Source organism: Elephas maximus, chromosome 2 (assembly GCF_024166365.1).
Source record: "Elephas maximus indicus isolate mEleMax1 chromosome 2, mEleMax1 primary haplotype, whole genome shotgun sequence".
In the NCBI taxonomy this organism is placed as follows: domain Eukaryota; kingdom Metazoa; phylum Chordata; class Mammalia; order Proboscidea; family Elephantidae; genus Elephas; species Elephas maximus.
Window position 1 is genome coordinate 63,659,438 of NC_064820.1, and position 15,985 is coordinate 63,675,422.

At 38.9% G+C, this 15,985-nt stretch overlaps 1 protein-coding gene across 14 annotated transcripts in view; it reads right to left on the reverse strand.

The window, feature by feature from the left end:
• PDE4D (phosphodiesterase 4D) overlaps positions 1 to 15,985 on the reverse strand; it is a 1,645,162-nt gene that overhangs the window by 491,734 nt on the left and 1,137,443 nt on the right. The window contains exon 1 of one of the 14 annotated variants that reach the window (XM_049857551.1): positions 8,672 to 9,235. The exons of the other annotated variants lie outside the window; for them this stretch is intronic. Coding sequence (XP_049713508.1) covers positions 8,672 to 8,796 — 125 coding nt within the window. The 5' untranslated portion in view covers positions 8,797 to 9,235. Of the gene's footprint in view, positions 1 to 8,671; positions 9,236 to 15,985 lie in introns of those variants that run through there. 14 annotated transcript variants of the gene reach the window in all.

Sequence of the window (15,985 nt, forward strand, 5' to 3'; positions counted from 1 at the left end):
TGTCTGAGAAGCTGATTATCTTTCCCTTAGACACCTGCAACTTCCTTCTCATCAAAGACTCTCTCCAGTCTATCACTCTTTATCACCACGCACACACGAAACCCTAAAAACAAAACAGCTGCCATTGAGTTGATTGCAACTCATGGTGACGCCATGTAGTAACCCATAAATAACATGGTAAAAATTTTTTTTTTTTTTTTTACCGTGGTACTACAGATCAAGTCCAAAGTTATCACACTTATTTCAAAGGCTATCAGTATACTGACTGCCTACTCTACTTCTTTGTCTATAAACCTTTTGTTCTTTTCAGGCATCATATATAGATACATAATCTGTTTGAACAGGAAGTGTCATCCCAAGCCTGGAGTGCTTTGTCAGAATTCACCACTTCATTTATCACAGTTTACAAATTAAAATAAAAGATGATAATAGCTGTTTTTTGTTTGTAGCACAAGTTTACGTAATAATTTTGTTTATTGCAAGCACAGAGCCATAAAAAATTTTAAACAATTGGCAAAAAAAAAAATCCAAATGGTGGTTAAGTATTTTAATATGTCTAATTGGGTGCGGAAATGTGACTAACACACGAAGATCACCATGACTGCATACAGTCTCCTATAGGTCACGGCAGTAACCATTGTAAGTACTCTAAACAGTCTCATCCTTAGGCCAAAAGAGAGGCTGTAGGGTTTGTAGATGGACTAAAGTTGAACTGATACAGAAGAATAAAGGTTGACATTTATGACTGTTGTAATTAACTCCTAGCTGTTGGCAATGGATGGAAAAATTCGCCTTTTTTTCCTTTAAATTCGGTTGGGAAATATTATCTACTGTTTATTTCAATGCTTTAAAATCCTCAATGATAAATAAGACAGAAAGCCTGTGTTTTTAAATTGCATTGCCAATGAATAATTTAATAAACTAAATAAATGAAATGGAGATATGATTAATTCACTTTTTAAAAAGCGCAATCATCCCTGCTTACCTTCTCAACTTTATTTATTTTTGTTTTTTTTGGCCACTCTTCCCCCTCCCTCATTATAGTTCAGACATCTTACCCTTTTAGTTTCTTTCATGTTCACATCAGGGCTTCATTTATGAAGTTCTCAGTAGCACATGGTGTTACTTATCCTCAGGCCTCATCATCTCCAGGGAAACATTTCCTAAATGCTCAGACTATGGTAAGCAACTATTTATGGTACAAATAGTTAAGTGTTCGGTTATTACCCAAAAGGTTGGCAGTTCAAATCCACCCAGAGGTATCTCAAAAGACAGGCCTGGCAATCTGCTTCTGAGAAGATCACAGTCATTAAAAACCCTATGGATCTCAGTTCTACTCTGAAGATCTGCTTCTGAAAAGATCACAGTTATTGAAAACCCTGTGGATCACAGTTCGATGCATGAAGTCACCACGAGTTGGAAATGAGTGAACGGCAACTGTGTGAGTTCGGTTTCTATTGCACTATTGTCTTCTTTTTAGTAATTTTCACCATTGTAATCACATACTTATGTACTTGTAAATGTAAGGGAACTGTCCCTGTCAGGATTTTACACCGCTTGCTTCTCCTAATATAGGGCTTCAGTCTTTTACATTCCAATCCATGCGGTAAACCATTGACAAAGTATTCTTCCTAAAACAAACATTTTTATCATGACACTCGTAAGAGAAAGATAGAAAATATATAAATAATCGAGATTCTCTAATATAATGCTGTGATAGACATATAAGAGAGGAACAACAGTTACCTAAAGGAGCAGCTTCCCTTTAGAAAAAAGGAATTAGGAAAGGTTTAACAGAAAAGACCTGGAGTATTGTAAAAATGGCATGGGAGTGGAGTCTGACCTCCTCTAACTTCACAAGGGGAAAACAGAATCAAAATCAACAGCCCAAGGCTGATTCCTATGAGGAAGAGGTCAGACTTGCCTCTTCTCTCTGCCATCTTTACCAATTTTGATACCAACTGCCCCTCCCATGGCACTCTCTACTTCTCTGCTGGGTTTGATAATTCATTACAGTGGTCACACAAAACTCACAGACCATACTCATGATTATGGGGTTTATTAGGGAAGTAACAGGTTACAATTCAGGTTCAGGAACACTCAGGATATAGTTCTTCCAACAGGACAGCCTCTTTCCAGCCATGTCATAGGCATGCCTCTCTCTGGCCCCCTGGCCTCTGTCCTGCTCAGGAAAGTGTTACCAAGCTCTTTCAGCTCTGGCAATAAGTGCCCAGAGGTACCCCACCCAGCCAGTAAGCCTCAGCCCAAAGGCACTCAGCTTTCTCGCTCCATGCACCGGAAGCCCACTTTGCTTCTCTTGTCAGTCTCTCCTGCTGCCGCTTCTCTTCCACCACTTCTCCCTGTCTTCAGTGGTACAGCTTTCTCCCTCTCTTTTTCTCTCTCTTACTCTCTCTCTCTCAGTCTTCTGATTCCAGGAGTTTCTCAGCACAGGGGTCCAAAGGACACGCTCTGCTCTTGGCTCTCCTTTCTTGGTGGTGGTGGGATCCTCTCCTTGTTCTGGAATTGGCTCTCTTTTAAGCCTAGCAGTATGGCAAAACTGATCAATCCCCTTGATGGGCCACAATTACCTTATTTGCACAGTCCCACCCAATCACTTGGATGGGAGTTACAAGACTATGGTTAGAAAGGCCACACAAAAGTGATCTATCACATTGCCAAGTATGAATTTATAGCAAGATCAGAAGGAAGGAAACACCAGGTCAAAAAAAAAAAAAAAGACAACCAGGTATAGTTAGTAGTTTTTATACCTAAAATGCAGAGTATACATGGAGGATATGGGAACATTACAAGGAAAGAGGGATGTAGGGAGGGAGTTGATCATGACCATTTGGGAATTTAGATGTTTTTTGTAGGCCATGAAAAGACAGTGGTTGTAAGTATGGAAGCGACAGGATAAGATTTTAGAAAATCTTTTTCTGGAAGACAGGAAGGCAACGAGAGTAGGATACAGAGACCAATTATGAGATTGGAAGTCTTTCAGGCAAGAGAGGATTAGGTCCTGACCTAAGACACTATTAGTGGGGATGACAACAAAGGGAGAGGCAAGATGGAGGTGAAGGAGGTAGAATGGACAATGATGGAGCACCTAGGCTGATGGAGATGAAGTATTGAGGATGATTTCCATTACTGCGACTGAGATAGCTGGGGAAATGGAGGATGGTGAGAGTCCCTGGGTAATTTTAGATTCAGATATGTCCTCCGTGTTCCTTGGAGGACATTTAGATAACAGGTACTTGGATCTACTGTCCTGGAATTGAGGAGAAACTGAGAAGCTGGAGATGCACATTATAGTTAGAACAATAATTTTTACCCAGATGCAAGGAGGATTAGAAGAAATTCTGAGGATAATTAGAAGTTGTGTTTAGAAAGAGGAAGGGCCTCACACCAAAGAAAGCACTCCCTTTCCCCCCAGAGTTTGCTCCTTATGAAATTTGCCCGTAGGATGAGTTGGCTACAATGAAAACGTACATGTGGCACACACATTCACAACCAACAGGCTCATGTGTGCAGGCATGGGGAAGGATGGGAAGAGTCTAGTAAAACTTCATTATACCAGGCAGAAGGGATGGTCCCCTAATACTTGCTATCTTCTGTGCAATTTTACCTACGTTTTTCATTTTACCTTGAATGGTAGATCAATGTTGAGTGCCTAGCCTGGAGCTACAAGAATGTATTAGATCATTTATTCAGCTTTCTTTAATGAAATTTTAGGAGTGCCTCAACTAAAGGAATAATGGCTTCTGGAAATGCAATAAAACGCACTAATTTCGATAAACCCAAAGACAGAATTGTTTGAATTATTAGTTATTTTAGGCTATTTTAAAAGTGTGGCAATTGTCTAATTTTATCCAAGCTAACAATGTATTATTTAATGGTTATCGTGAGAAAGATAAAAGTGTTTTCACAAATACGTAGAAAATACCAATTTTCTGGATATAAATAAAGGACTTCAAAGAGTTCATAAGGACTCCCCCCGTCTACTTTGTTTCCATTTGTTTACCTCAGCACCACTGATATTTTGCGGTGAATAATTTTTGTTATATGTGCTGTTCTGCGTATTGGAGAATGTTTAGCAGCATCCCTGGCCCTGGCCTCTACTCACTTGATGCCAGTAGCAAACCACCACTCCCCAGTCATGACAATCAAAAGTGTCCCTAGATATTGCCAAATGTCCCCTAGAAGATAACATAACCCCAGTTGAGAACCACTGGTTACCTTGATAATTAATTTAATAACCACTTGAAAAAAAAAACTCTACAAAAGCAAACGTTGGTCTAGGCCCTGTTTGAATGATTATAGGTTCCAAATTAAAGCAGTCACATTTGATGAAAATCTATCATATTCACAATATATAATTGTTTTCCTTTGGTACAAAAAGTGCAAGGAACTCTTCTGTACTCTGCAATGTCTGACTCCTGAATGGTCAGGCTCATTGACTGAAACCATTTTTATGAATATGAGGTCACTAATTAGTCAGGAATCATAGTCCGATTCCATTCCCTTGCCATAATCATTACTAGCAAATCATTTCTGGGGATATCATTTGAGTATATGAATAGCTTGATGATTGGTCAGAAATCTAAGTGCACAACTTAAGAGAGTTTTTAAAAGATTTTTAAATCTTTCTCTAAGGAGGAAGCAGGCTGATGTTTTCACTTTTAACATACACTCCAACTTGTAACCTTGAATGTCATATTCATTTCTGTCTTTTGGCTTTTTGAACCCTAAGTAGCAAGAACAGACCTACCTATAGAAAAATAGGCCAGACATTACAAGAAAAAGTAGCATCACTTCCAAGAGGGATCTCAGAGCAGGGTACGAGCCCCTTCACCTGCCAGCCAGAAACACAGGCGTAGAGCCACTGAATTGTTGGAGAAAGGGCCAGTGACACATTCAGCACTGTCTTGGGTTGTGAAAAGTTTTGCCTTAGAGTACAGGTGGTTTCTATAACCTTAAGCCACTGGTGGCTTCTGTCTCTATCAGCGCTCCTAGTTTTTATTTTTTTTTATTAAAAAAAATGCATGGGTTTAATAGTATAGCAGGACAAACAGAACTGGGCATACATTTCACAATTTTTGTAACTGATTTGATGAACTTCTGTGCTCCTATCATATTTATTGTGTTGCAATTTTAGTTTTTCCTCTCTAGGAGCTCCCTGTTCACTCCCCATTGCGTTTTTCTGCTTCTTTCTACTACTGAAGTTATACATATGCTTATGAATACAGAAATAAATCCTAGATTCTGCTTTCCTGACCTGGTAATAATAAAACGCACGACCCTCAATCACTTCAGTGGGTGTTCTAGAGTCGGCACTCCAGGTCTAATTGGAGAATGGTGTGGGAGAACTAGATAAAATCCTATTATTTAATCTCTGTATATTAAAGTTGAGAAATTGAAGTTTTATAAACTAAAAAAGGAAACGATAATTTTTGCATGAGAATAAAAACAGAGCTCTAGAATTTGTGGCAGCTACAAACAAATTAAAAGAAAAAAATTTAAATCACAAATATAGAAAATCAGTAGAGTCACAGATGGTAAGGCTGTCATTCTCTTCGACACTGAACTTAAGATTTGGTGGTGTTAACCGCTTCGTTAATATCTTATTGGTGCCTTTGAAATAAAAATTCAGAACTATTAATGACATTGTTGTCACACTCCTAATATAGCTAATTTTCAGCTTGGCAGTTATTTCTCAGCATTCCTAGAGAAATACGCTGTTGTTTCAGTAAGTCACTATTTTATAAGGTTATAACCAAACCAATTGCCATGGAGTGAATTCCAACTCATAGTGACCCTCTCAGGTAGAACAGAACTGCCCCATGGGGTTTCCAAAGCTGTAAATCTTTACAGAAGCAGACTGCCCCACCTTTCTCCCACAGAGCAGCTGGTGGGTTCCAACCACCCACCTTTTGGCTAGCAGCCATGCACTTAACCACTGTACCGCCAAGGTTCCTCTTATAAGGGTATACTTGGATTTAAATCGAGCTTATATTGTGTAGGTATGTTTTAGATTTCTTTCTTTACCCTCCACATGGATTTTAATGAAAAGGCAGATTTCTTTTCGTTACTTCAATCTTATGCTACATTATGATATAGGTTAAAACATCAACATATAGTTCCTATTCTTTAATTGTTTTTCTCTCTCTTTTTTAGTAATTAAAAAAGCAACTTTGTTTCTGCCAAAGTACCCAAATGTGACTGTATGAAAATATACTTCAACATACTGTTTTAGATAAATCTTAGATGCATCCTGAAAATTTAACCATTTACTTATGGGTAGATTTCAGCGACTCTAAGATAATGGCCCACTACCTTTCCACATGTACGGTTTTCTCAGCAGACTCAAATTAAGTTCAAATAGAGATTTTAAAATTTACAGCTTAAAGAATGAGTTCAGAATAAAAAGACATTCTCTGTGATTTGGACCCTCTTTAATCCATTCATCCACTCCCTCTAACCATTGTTTTCATCACGTATCTGTTGTCAAATTTCACTTCCATGGAATAAAAGCTCTAGATGCAATGATTTAAGACATCTTTTACACAAAAGATCATTTAATCAAATTACACAAAAGATCATTTAATCAATTTACTTGCTGGGTTTATAAGCAATGTATTATTCTAAAAGAAAAGTTGACTCTGATATGTTTTGAAGGAGTCCTGGTGGTGCAGGGATTAAAGTGCTCAGCTGCTAACCAAAAGGTCAATGGTTAGAACCAACCAGCCACTCCATGAAAGAATGATGTGGCAGTCAACTTCCATAAAGATTTACAGCTTTCTATACCCTATAGGGCAGTTCTACTGTGTCCTACATGGTGGCTATGAGTCAGAATCCACTCGATGGCAGTGGATTTATTTGGATATGTTTTAAAATTCCAGGTTCTATTGTACAAAATACTGATATTGTAAAATGCCTTATAAAAATATTTTCTTGCAAAATATATACTGATCCTCTATTTTAAAAGTGATTGGAGATAAAGTCTGACATTGTCCGGGTACATTACAGTGGGCTAAGAGTCCATTCTCTGTGCATATACACATCAGTAGACATACAAACATAATTCAATGGACTTACACTTTTTTTTTTTTTTTAAACTTGTACATACTTTTAAGCAGAAGCAAAGAGTACCATGAATAGGGACACATTTGCACATGGATTAGACAACTTTTGTGGGTTTGTAGTATCACACTGCTAAGTACAGAACAGACTGGAGTGCAAGTTGCTATATACTAACATGATCAAAACCAAAAAAAACAAACCCGTTGCCGTCGAGTCGATTCCAACTCATAGCGACCCTATAGGACAGAGTATAACCGCCCCATAGAGCTTCCAAGGAGCGCCTGGCGGATTTGAACTGCCAGCCTTTAGGTTAGCAGCCGTAGCACTTAACCACTACGGCACCAGGGTTTCCACTAACATGCTCCCAGCATGCTAGCTTCTTATAAATTCAAGTAGTGCTGGAGCTAAGAAGGAAAAACCTTACTATTCTGGAATTAAAAAAAAAAAAAATTACCCCTCATAAAAATCAGAAAGCTCGTTTTCATTAAAACAAACAAACAAACAAACAGTTTTTACATGTGAAAAACTAACTCCAAGGCAGATCCGAAGATTTGGAAACTTTTGTTTTTTAATCACTCAAATGAAGAATATTCTTTCATGTTTATAACCAGGTCAAACCTGACAAAGCTTACGTTTTTTTTATGTCAGTTTGCATGTGTGTCAGTAGAAAAAGGAAAAAAGCTTAACTACACTGCTTTCAGAATTTCAGTCTTTTATTCCAGGAATTCATTAAATTAGAACTAGCAGTTTCACAGAGAGAATGGAACAGCCCCATGATATGCTTCTGAGGTTCTTTGTGAAATGCTAAATAAAATGCCTTTGTATGAAGCCAGAACTGAGGGATGATTTTTGGACATATTAGTTAAACATATCATCATATCATCCTCGTTCAGACACTGATTAAAAAGGCTGGGGAGTAGAAAGGTTCTATTTAGCATACGCTCTCTCTTTTTCCCTGTAATTAAAATGCTAATCTCAACTTTGAAATTCCTAATTACCCAATATAAGTTTGCCCGAGGTGTGTGTATGTGGAGATTGGGGGGGGGGGGGCGGGGAGACTGTGATTTAGCAGGATTTTGGAACACTGATCTAGAAATAATGATGTCTTTTTTTTTTTTTTTGTAGGAAAAATAACCCTTTTCTGACCCTCATAGCGATCACATGAAAATGAATACTTTTTGTGGAATTACAACACGTTTATCTCACACTGGAATTGTGGAACGCAGCATATTGATTGTGACATATTGGGCATCTGGTATTCAGAGCCATGAATAAAATATGCCCGTTATTTGCGTAAACCCTCTTTCAAATACTCCTTATAGGCGATTCTGATGAAAAAAGCACTAACGAGTTTTCAAATTCTTAAAATCTACCGACCTTAAAACCAGCTCAGCTTTTGCTAAATAGCTCAGCTAAGAACATTGCCAGCTTTTCTCTTTGGTTAATTTTTTTCTAGCTATCCACTACACAGAATTTTTAAAACTAACCTCTCACCCTGACCCTCCCAGCTCAGCAGACCTCCAAAGCAGTTACCACAGGGTAACAAAACACATTTCACTGACAAACAACTAGAAGAAAGGAAAACAGTTACCGTCTTCTCTGAGGCTTAATATCAATTGGCTTGTTGATTGCATAAGGAGATCCATGAACATAACCACTTCGGAATCTAGCCACCTTCCCCAGCGTTAGGTACTCACAGCTGGTTGGCAAACTCATTTTATCCAAAGAGCAGGAAGTAAAAATAAATCTTAGTAGTCAGCCTGGCATTCCTGGGAACGCTGGAAAGAACGTGTCAGATAATGGATTGCATACAGAGGCTGCTCCCTGGTCTCCGAGTGCTTATTTCTTCAAAAGTCAAGGCGTGTTTCTCGCAGGCTACATGCACTACCTTGTTTTCTCTTCATGGTTACAGGAAGCGCACTGCTTATTTCTAACCAGAGTCATGCTCTGACCAATTACTGGCTGAGCAGATGAAGTAGAAATTCTGTAGCTCCACAAAAGCCTATTTCCACTCAGGCCAAATCTCTGAGTAGGCAGCAAAGTTTAATCCATTTTTGTCTAACGTCTTAAAGAATGACCACCAGTGGTTGGATAATCAGAGTAAAAGTATTTACCAACACACCAAGCATGCATCTGGTAAGAAGGGAATAAGTAATTATTTGTTATATTTTCAAAGAGGGGCAAATTGTTTTTGTAAACTGGTCATAGAGGCTTAGAAAATGAGATGGGCACATGGAAATGATTATGGGTGGTTTTCCAATTTTCTGGTTAAAAAATTGTGGGTTTTCGTTCATAAGTGACTGTTCACAATAGAAGTGAACTCAACCTTGTAGTAACATAAAAATTGTTTAAGCAGAGGCCTCTGTACGCTCTTTGACAACGGTGTTACTTCTTTCCCCTTCGTTATAAACATTCTCTCGGAAATGGAAACTGTCTTTTCTTACAGGAAGATCTATTGAACAATTGATAGAATATTCTTTGCTAATTCTTTGGAAGCCAGTTTTTCATAACAGTGAAAGACAAGTTGGAGCAATTGGAAATGACATCAAGTAATGAGGCCTTAGGCGGCACTGTCTCAGGGAAAAGACACAGCTTTAACTAGCCCACAGTTTTTACCAGCCTTCACCCATCTCCTAGGGTCATAACAACAAAACCACCCAGGCCCTGTGTGTAGCCTAAGGACATGAGGAGTTCACAGTATTGTGAGTGAAGAGTTTTATATTTCAAAAACAATTTCTCATCCAGTATTTGAATATACACAACGTATTAACAGTCCTGAGACATGGGCAAACACAAAGTTTGTTGAGAGGAAGTTCAAATTCAGACACTGCTGGGATTCAGACACTGCTTAAATTGAGAAATTTCAAATTCAAAAGGGAAGAGAACGTTCCATATGATAACGAGAATTTCAATCCCATGATCTTTTTCTTCTCTATTTTGTTTTTAATTACAAAACGATCTGTGTTCATTTTAATATATCAAATGATATGGAGGTGTATAAATTAAAAAGTTTACTGTCTTTTCCTTCCCATTAACCCCATCCTTTTTCTTTAGGCTTATTTCAATAATTGTATGTGTGTGTGTGTGCGTGTACGGATTTATGCATACAAAATTTTTTTTTTTTTTTTTTTTTTTTTAATACATGTATGTGGAAACCCTGGTGGCGTAGTGGATAAGTGCTATGGCTGCTAACCAAGAGGTTGGCAGTTCAAATCCGCCAGGCGCTCCTTGGAAACTCTGGGGCAGTTCTACTCTGTCCTATAGGGTCACTATGAGTCGGAATCGACTCGACGGCAGTGGGTTTTTGTACAAGTATGTACACACACACACACACATACACATATATATAGGGCTTCTCGTTCCTTTTTTTTTTTTTTAAGTGGACTTACACTATACATAATCCTCTATAAATATTTTTGTGCTTAAAAGGAATCATGAACACATTTTCAGGCAGTACTTAGAGATCTATTGAGTTCTTTTTAACAATGATGTAACCTTTCATAGAATGAATATACCAGTACTTATTCACCAGTCCCTTACTGATGGACATATAATTTTGGAATTATATAAACAATAAACACATCTGTTAATCTATCTTTACTGATTGCTGTTTTATTTCCAAAAGTAGGGATGCTAGATCACAGATTGTCTTATTCATTCCATAGGCTACGGCAGTTCACATTCTCATAAGTCATGCCGGAAGATGGCCATTCTTCCATACTCTTGGCAACACTATTTATTGACATTCAAGTCTGTTTCTTTATAGCATAAAAATAAGATAACTGACTCTCCAAAATGGCCTGGTGATTGCATATGATTTCTTGCTAAAATGAAACTGTTATAAAAGTATTTACAAAGGTATAAGAACAGTCTATCTCAACTGAGTGCACCTGGACGTAAATGATGGGTATATAAAAGTTTTCCCTACATGTGCAATGGCAGAAGACTGGTGTTTCATAGAAAATGAAAGACTACCCTAAGCAAAACATAAAAACCCAACGAATAAGAAAGCAAAGCATTTTTTCCTCAATTTACATAATCAGGGGGAGATAAAATATGAAGGAAGTCCCTGCTATGTTTTCATTCTTCAGTATATTTTGCTTAATCAGGATAATATTTCATAATTTGGTGAAATGTCACAGAATTTTATGATATGGAAGTAGTGCCTGGTGACTGTGATATGTGACTGTGTCTAATTTATAGCTGTCAGTTTAAGACGCCTTTGAAACTACTCCCCCATTCCACAGTCCTAAGAACAATAGCACAATAAAGTATTTTTGTCTTCAAACTAACTTAGGGATCCTTCCATAGTACTAAAATAAGAGCTGTACCATTTAAGAATCCCCTTAAGGGTCTAATACACGGCATTAACAGGATACAAAACACAACCAACAACACAAAATCTCCAGAAGATAAGCCAGCTAATTGGGATATTCTAAAAATTAAACACTTATACTCATCAAAAGACTTCACCAAAAGAGTAAAAACAGAACCTACAGACTGGGAAAAAAAAATTGGCTATTACAAAAATAGACAAATGTCTAATCTCTAAAATCTACAAGAAAAGCCAACACCTCTACAACAAAAAGACAAATAATCCAATTAAAAAATGGGCAAAGTGAATGAACAGACACTTCACCAAGCAGCTGACAAACACATGAGGAAATGTCACTATCACCAGCCATTAGAGAAATGCAAATCAAAACCACAATGAGATATCATCTCACCCCGGCATTACTGGCACAAATCAATAAAACAGGAAATAAATGTTGGAGGGGCTGCGGGGAGATTGGAACCCTTATGTACTGCTGGTGAGAATGCAAAATGCTAAAACCATTTTGGAAAACAATACGGTGTTTTCTTAAACCAAACCAAACCAAACCCCGTGCCGTGGAGTCGATTCCGACTCATAGGGACCCTATAGGATAGAGTAGAACTGCCCCATACAGTTTCCAAGGAGCGCCTGGCAGATTCAAACTGCTGACCCTTTGGTTCGCAGCCATAGCACTTAACCACCATGCCACCAGGGTTTCCGGTGCTTCCTTAGAAAGCTAGAAATAGAAATCCCACTCCTAGGAATATATCCTAGAGAAATAAGAATCATCACACAAATAGACATATACACAACCATGTTCGCTGCAGCACTGTTCACAATAACAAAAAGATGGAAACAACATAGATGCCCATCAACAGATGAATGGATAAACAAACTGTAGTACATACACACAATGGAGTATTATGCAATGACACAGAACAACGATGAACCTTGGAAGCATCTCATAACATGGATGAATCTGCAGGGCATTATGCTGAGTGAAATAAGTCAGTCACAAAAGGACAAAAATTTTTTGAGACCATTACTGTAAAAACTCATGAAAAGGTTTACACACACACAAAAACAACCTTTGGTGGTTACAAGGGAGGGAAGGGTTGGGGATGGAAAAACACTAAATAATTTAGACAATAGATAAGTGGTAACTTTGGTGAAGGGTGAGACAGTATACAATACTAGGGAAGCCAGCACAACTTGTACAAGGCAAGGTCATGATGCTCCATAGACACATCCAAACTCCCTGAGGGCTGTGTGGGGACCAGAGTCTTGGGGAAGATCTAGTCCAATTGGCATAACATAGTTTATAAAGAAAATGTTCTACATTCTACTTTGGTGAGTAGCGTCTGGGGTCTTAAAAGCCTGTGAGTGGCCATTTAGGATACTCCACTGGCCTCACCCCTTCAGGAGCAAAGAATAATGAAAAAACTAAAGATACAAGGGAAAGGTTAGTCCAAAGGACTAATGGACCACATATACCACGGCCTCCACCAGACTGAGTTCAGTACAACTAGATGGTGCCTGGCTACCACCACTGACTGCTCTTACAGGGATCACAACAGAGGGTCCTGGACAGAGCTGGAGAAAAATGTAGAACAAAATTCTAACTCAAAAAGAAAGACCAGACTTGCTGGCCTGACAGATACTGGAGAAACCCTAGTGTATGGCCCCTGACACCCTTTCCGCTCAGTAATGTAGTCACTCCTGAGGTTCACCCTTCAGCCAAAGATTGGACAGGCCCATAAAACAAAAGGAGACTAAAGGGACACATCAGCCCAGGGGCAAGGACTAGAAGGCAGGAGGGAACAGGAAAGCTGGTAATAAGGTACCCAAATTTGAGAAGAGAGGGTGTTGACATGTTGTGGGGTTGTTAACCAATATCATAAAACTATGTGTATTAACTGTTTAATGAGAAACTAGTTTGTTCTGTAAACCTTCATCTAAAGTACAACAACAAATGATAAGAAAAAAAAAAGAATCCCCTAAAAGGAATAACAATCTGAAACTATGGGGTAAAGCACCTTGGGAGGGAAATATGTGTCCTCTGAGGGGTAAATTCCTTGGTTTTCTTAGCAGGGACATTTTTCTTTTTACCTAGGCAATGATTGACCAGGAGCCTGGCATGGTCTCCTGGGGATTAAAAACCAAAAACCAAACCCAGTGCCGTCAAGTCAATTCCGGCTCATAGCGACCCTATAGGACAGGATAGAACTGCCCCATAGAGTTTCCAAGGAGCGCCTGGCGGGTTAAAACTGCCGGCCCTTTGGTTAGCAGCCATAGCACTTAACCACTACGCCACCAGGGTTTCCTCCTGGGGATTACTTGTACTTAAATTGGGATGAGAAGGGATTAATGCTAAATTCCAACCTGCCAAGAAACCCAGATTCTGTGAGAACTCTGGCAAATCACCAGAGAGTGGCCTCTGTGGGAAAACCAAATCTTGTTATCTCTAACAATTCCCTTTCTTTGGGACTGGGCAAAGCTAGTTGGGGACTCTACCTTTGGAAAACCAAACACACACTGGATAGCTTAATTTAATCTAAGGATTAGAATCATAGTCCTTTACAGGGTTATAGCAAACTACGGCTCAAATCTCATTAAGGAACAACCAAGACTATCCACCTATGTTGTGTTTGGGTTTGCACACTGGGATTTCTGCACAGACAGGCATGGGGTCTAACACAAGTGTTAACAGTGTTTAAACAATCTCATGCCTCACTCCCATGATTCTAAGCTCTGGAGAATATTAAAACAAGGGCAGAAATCACATTAAGGTATCTGAGAAATCAACTTTCTTCAGTATACTAGGCATTGTAGTGCTATTAAAGTCTAGCTGAAACAACACAACTGTGAGCAAACAATTGGAGGCAACAGGATTTTTCTTCTAATAATCCCAATAATATTTATCAAAGAAGATTTTTCCAGCCTTCAGCCGTCTCCTGGCCTGAGTTTGGCCATTTGAAAAACTACAGGAACTCTTCCATCACACAAAGGTATTATGTGCTCATGACGATACCAGACCACAACAACTGCCTGAATCAATTCCCCTGGCTTGTGATGTGGAAGGACCTTGTGGTCTCTGCCCACTCCCTGGACTGCAGAGCAATGCTGCTGTGAAAACAGGCAGTGGTCACTGGGCTGCCCCACTTCTCCTGGCTCTTCTAGCTTCTGACCTACGTGTTCTCTGGTGAATGAATCCAATGCAGTGGGTTTAAGTACCACCTGTGTGCTAACAACACCCACATCTTTATTCAGAGTCCACAACTTCATGCTGTGATAATCAACTACTTATGAGAAAATCCCACTTGGAAGTCCTACAGGCACCTCATTCTGGCATCTATGCTGTAATTCACATCAATTCTCTTTCTTTATCCCACCAAACACATTTCTTGCTGTATTCTCTGGCACTGCCACTGTTCAGCCCTGATGGCGCAGGGATTCAGATCTCAGCTGTTAACCAAAAGGACAGCAGTTTGAATTCATCAGCCAACCCTTGGAAACCCTCTGGGACAGTTCTACTCTGTCCTATAGGGTCCCTAAGAGTTGGAATCAACTCGATGGCAATGGGTTTGGTTTTGCTACTACCATTCAATTAGTCGCTTGAGAATTGCTTGTAATTAGGCCATAAATCCTAGAGATAGGAATAATATTAATAACAACAATAATATTATTAGTAATAAAAGACAGAGCTAACACTGATCAGGTACTTTCTATGTGCCAGGCACTGTTGTTGGCATGGATTAACTCATTTAATCCTCATAAGGAGCCATTGTTATATTTACTTGCAGAAGACAAAAAAAAAAAAAATGGTACAGAGAGATTAAGATACATGCCTCAAGTCACACAGTATACTAGATGCTGGAGTCAGATTTAGGACCAGTTAGTCTGGCTCCCGAGAAGAGACTATATACTACATTGCTTCTCTATAGATTTTATTTCCTTAAAATCTCTCTTTTATCTCTCTCTCACCACCTGTACCTGTTTTGGGCATATTTTGCCTAGAGTAAATATTTCCAATCTTTTCTTCTTCGAATCTGTCCTTTACTTTAGGTTCTTTTAAAATGAAAATCTGAACACACAAGGCTTTTACTTAGATTTGCTCAATGGCTCCTCATTTTTTTTTTTTTTTTTGGTGATAAAGTTCAAAATTTAAATTCTAAAGCTTAGCACAGAGACACTTGTCTACTTCTGTTATCTTATTTGCCGCAAGTAATATCTGGTTATGTGCCATGTGCACAGCCAGGTCTTTCACACCCATGGGCTTGTAAGTGTCATCTCTTCCAACAAATGCTCACCACTTCTCAGTTTTATTCGGATGTCCCACATCTATTATTCCATCTACACTCGCTGAAAGTGAAGAGGACTGGAAGCACTTGCTGAGGAAGAACAAAGACTACAGCCTTCAGTATGGATTGCACCTCAACGTGAACAAAAACCCTCACAACTGGACCAGTAAGCAATCTCATGATAAACAAAGAGAAGATTGAAGCTGTCAGGGATTTCGTTTTACTTGGATCCACAATCAACACCCATGGAAGCAGCAGCCAAGAAATCAACTGACGTATTGCATTGGGA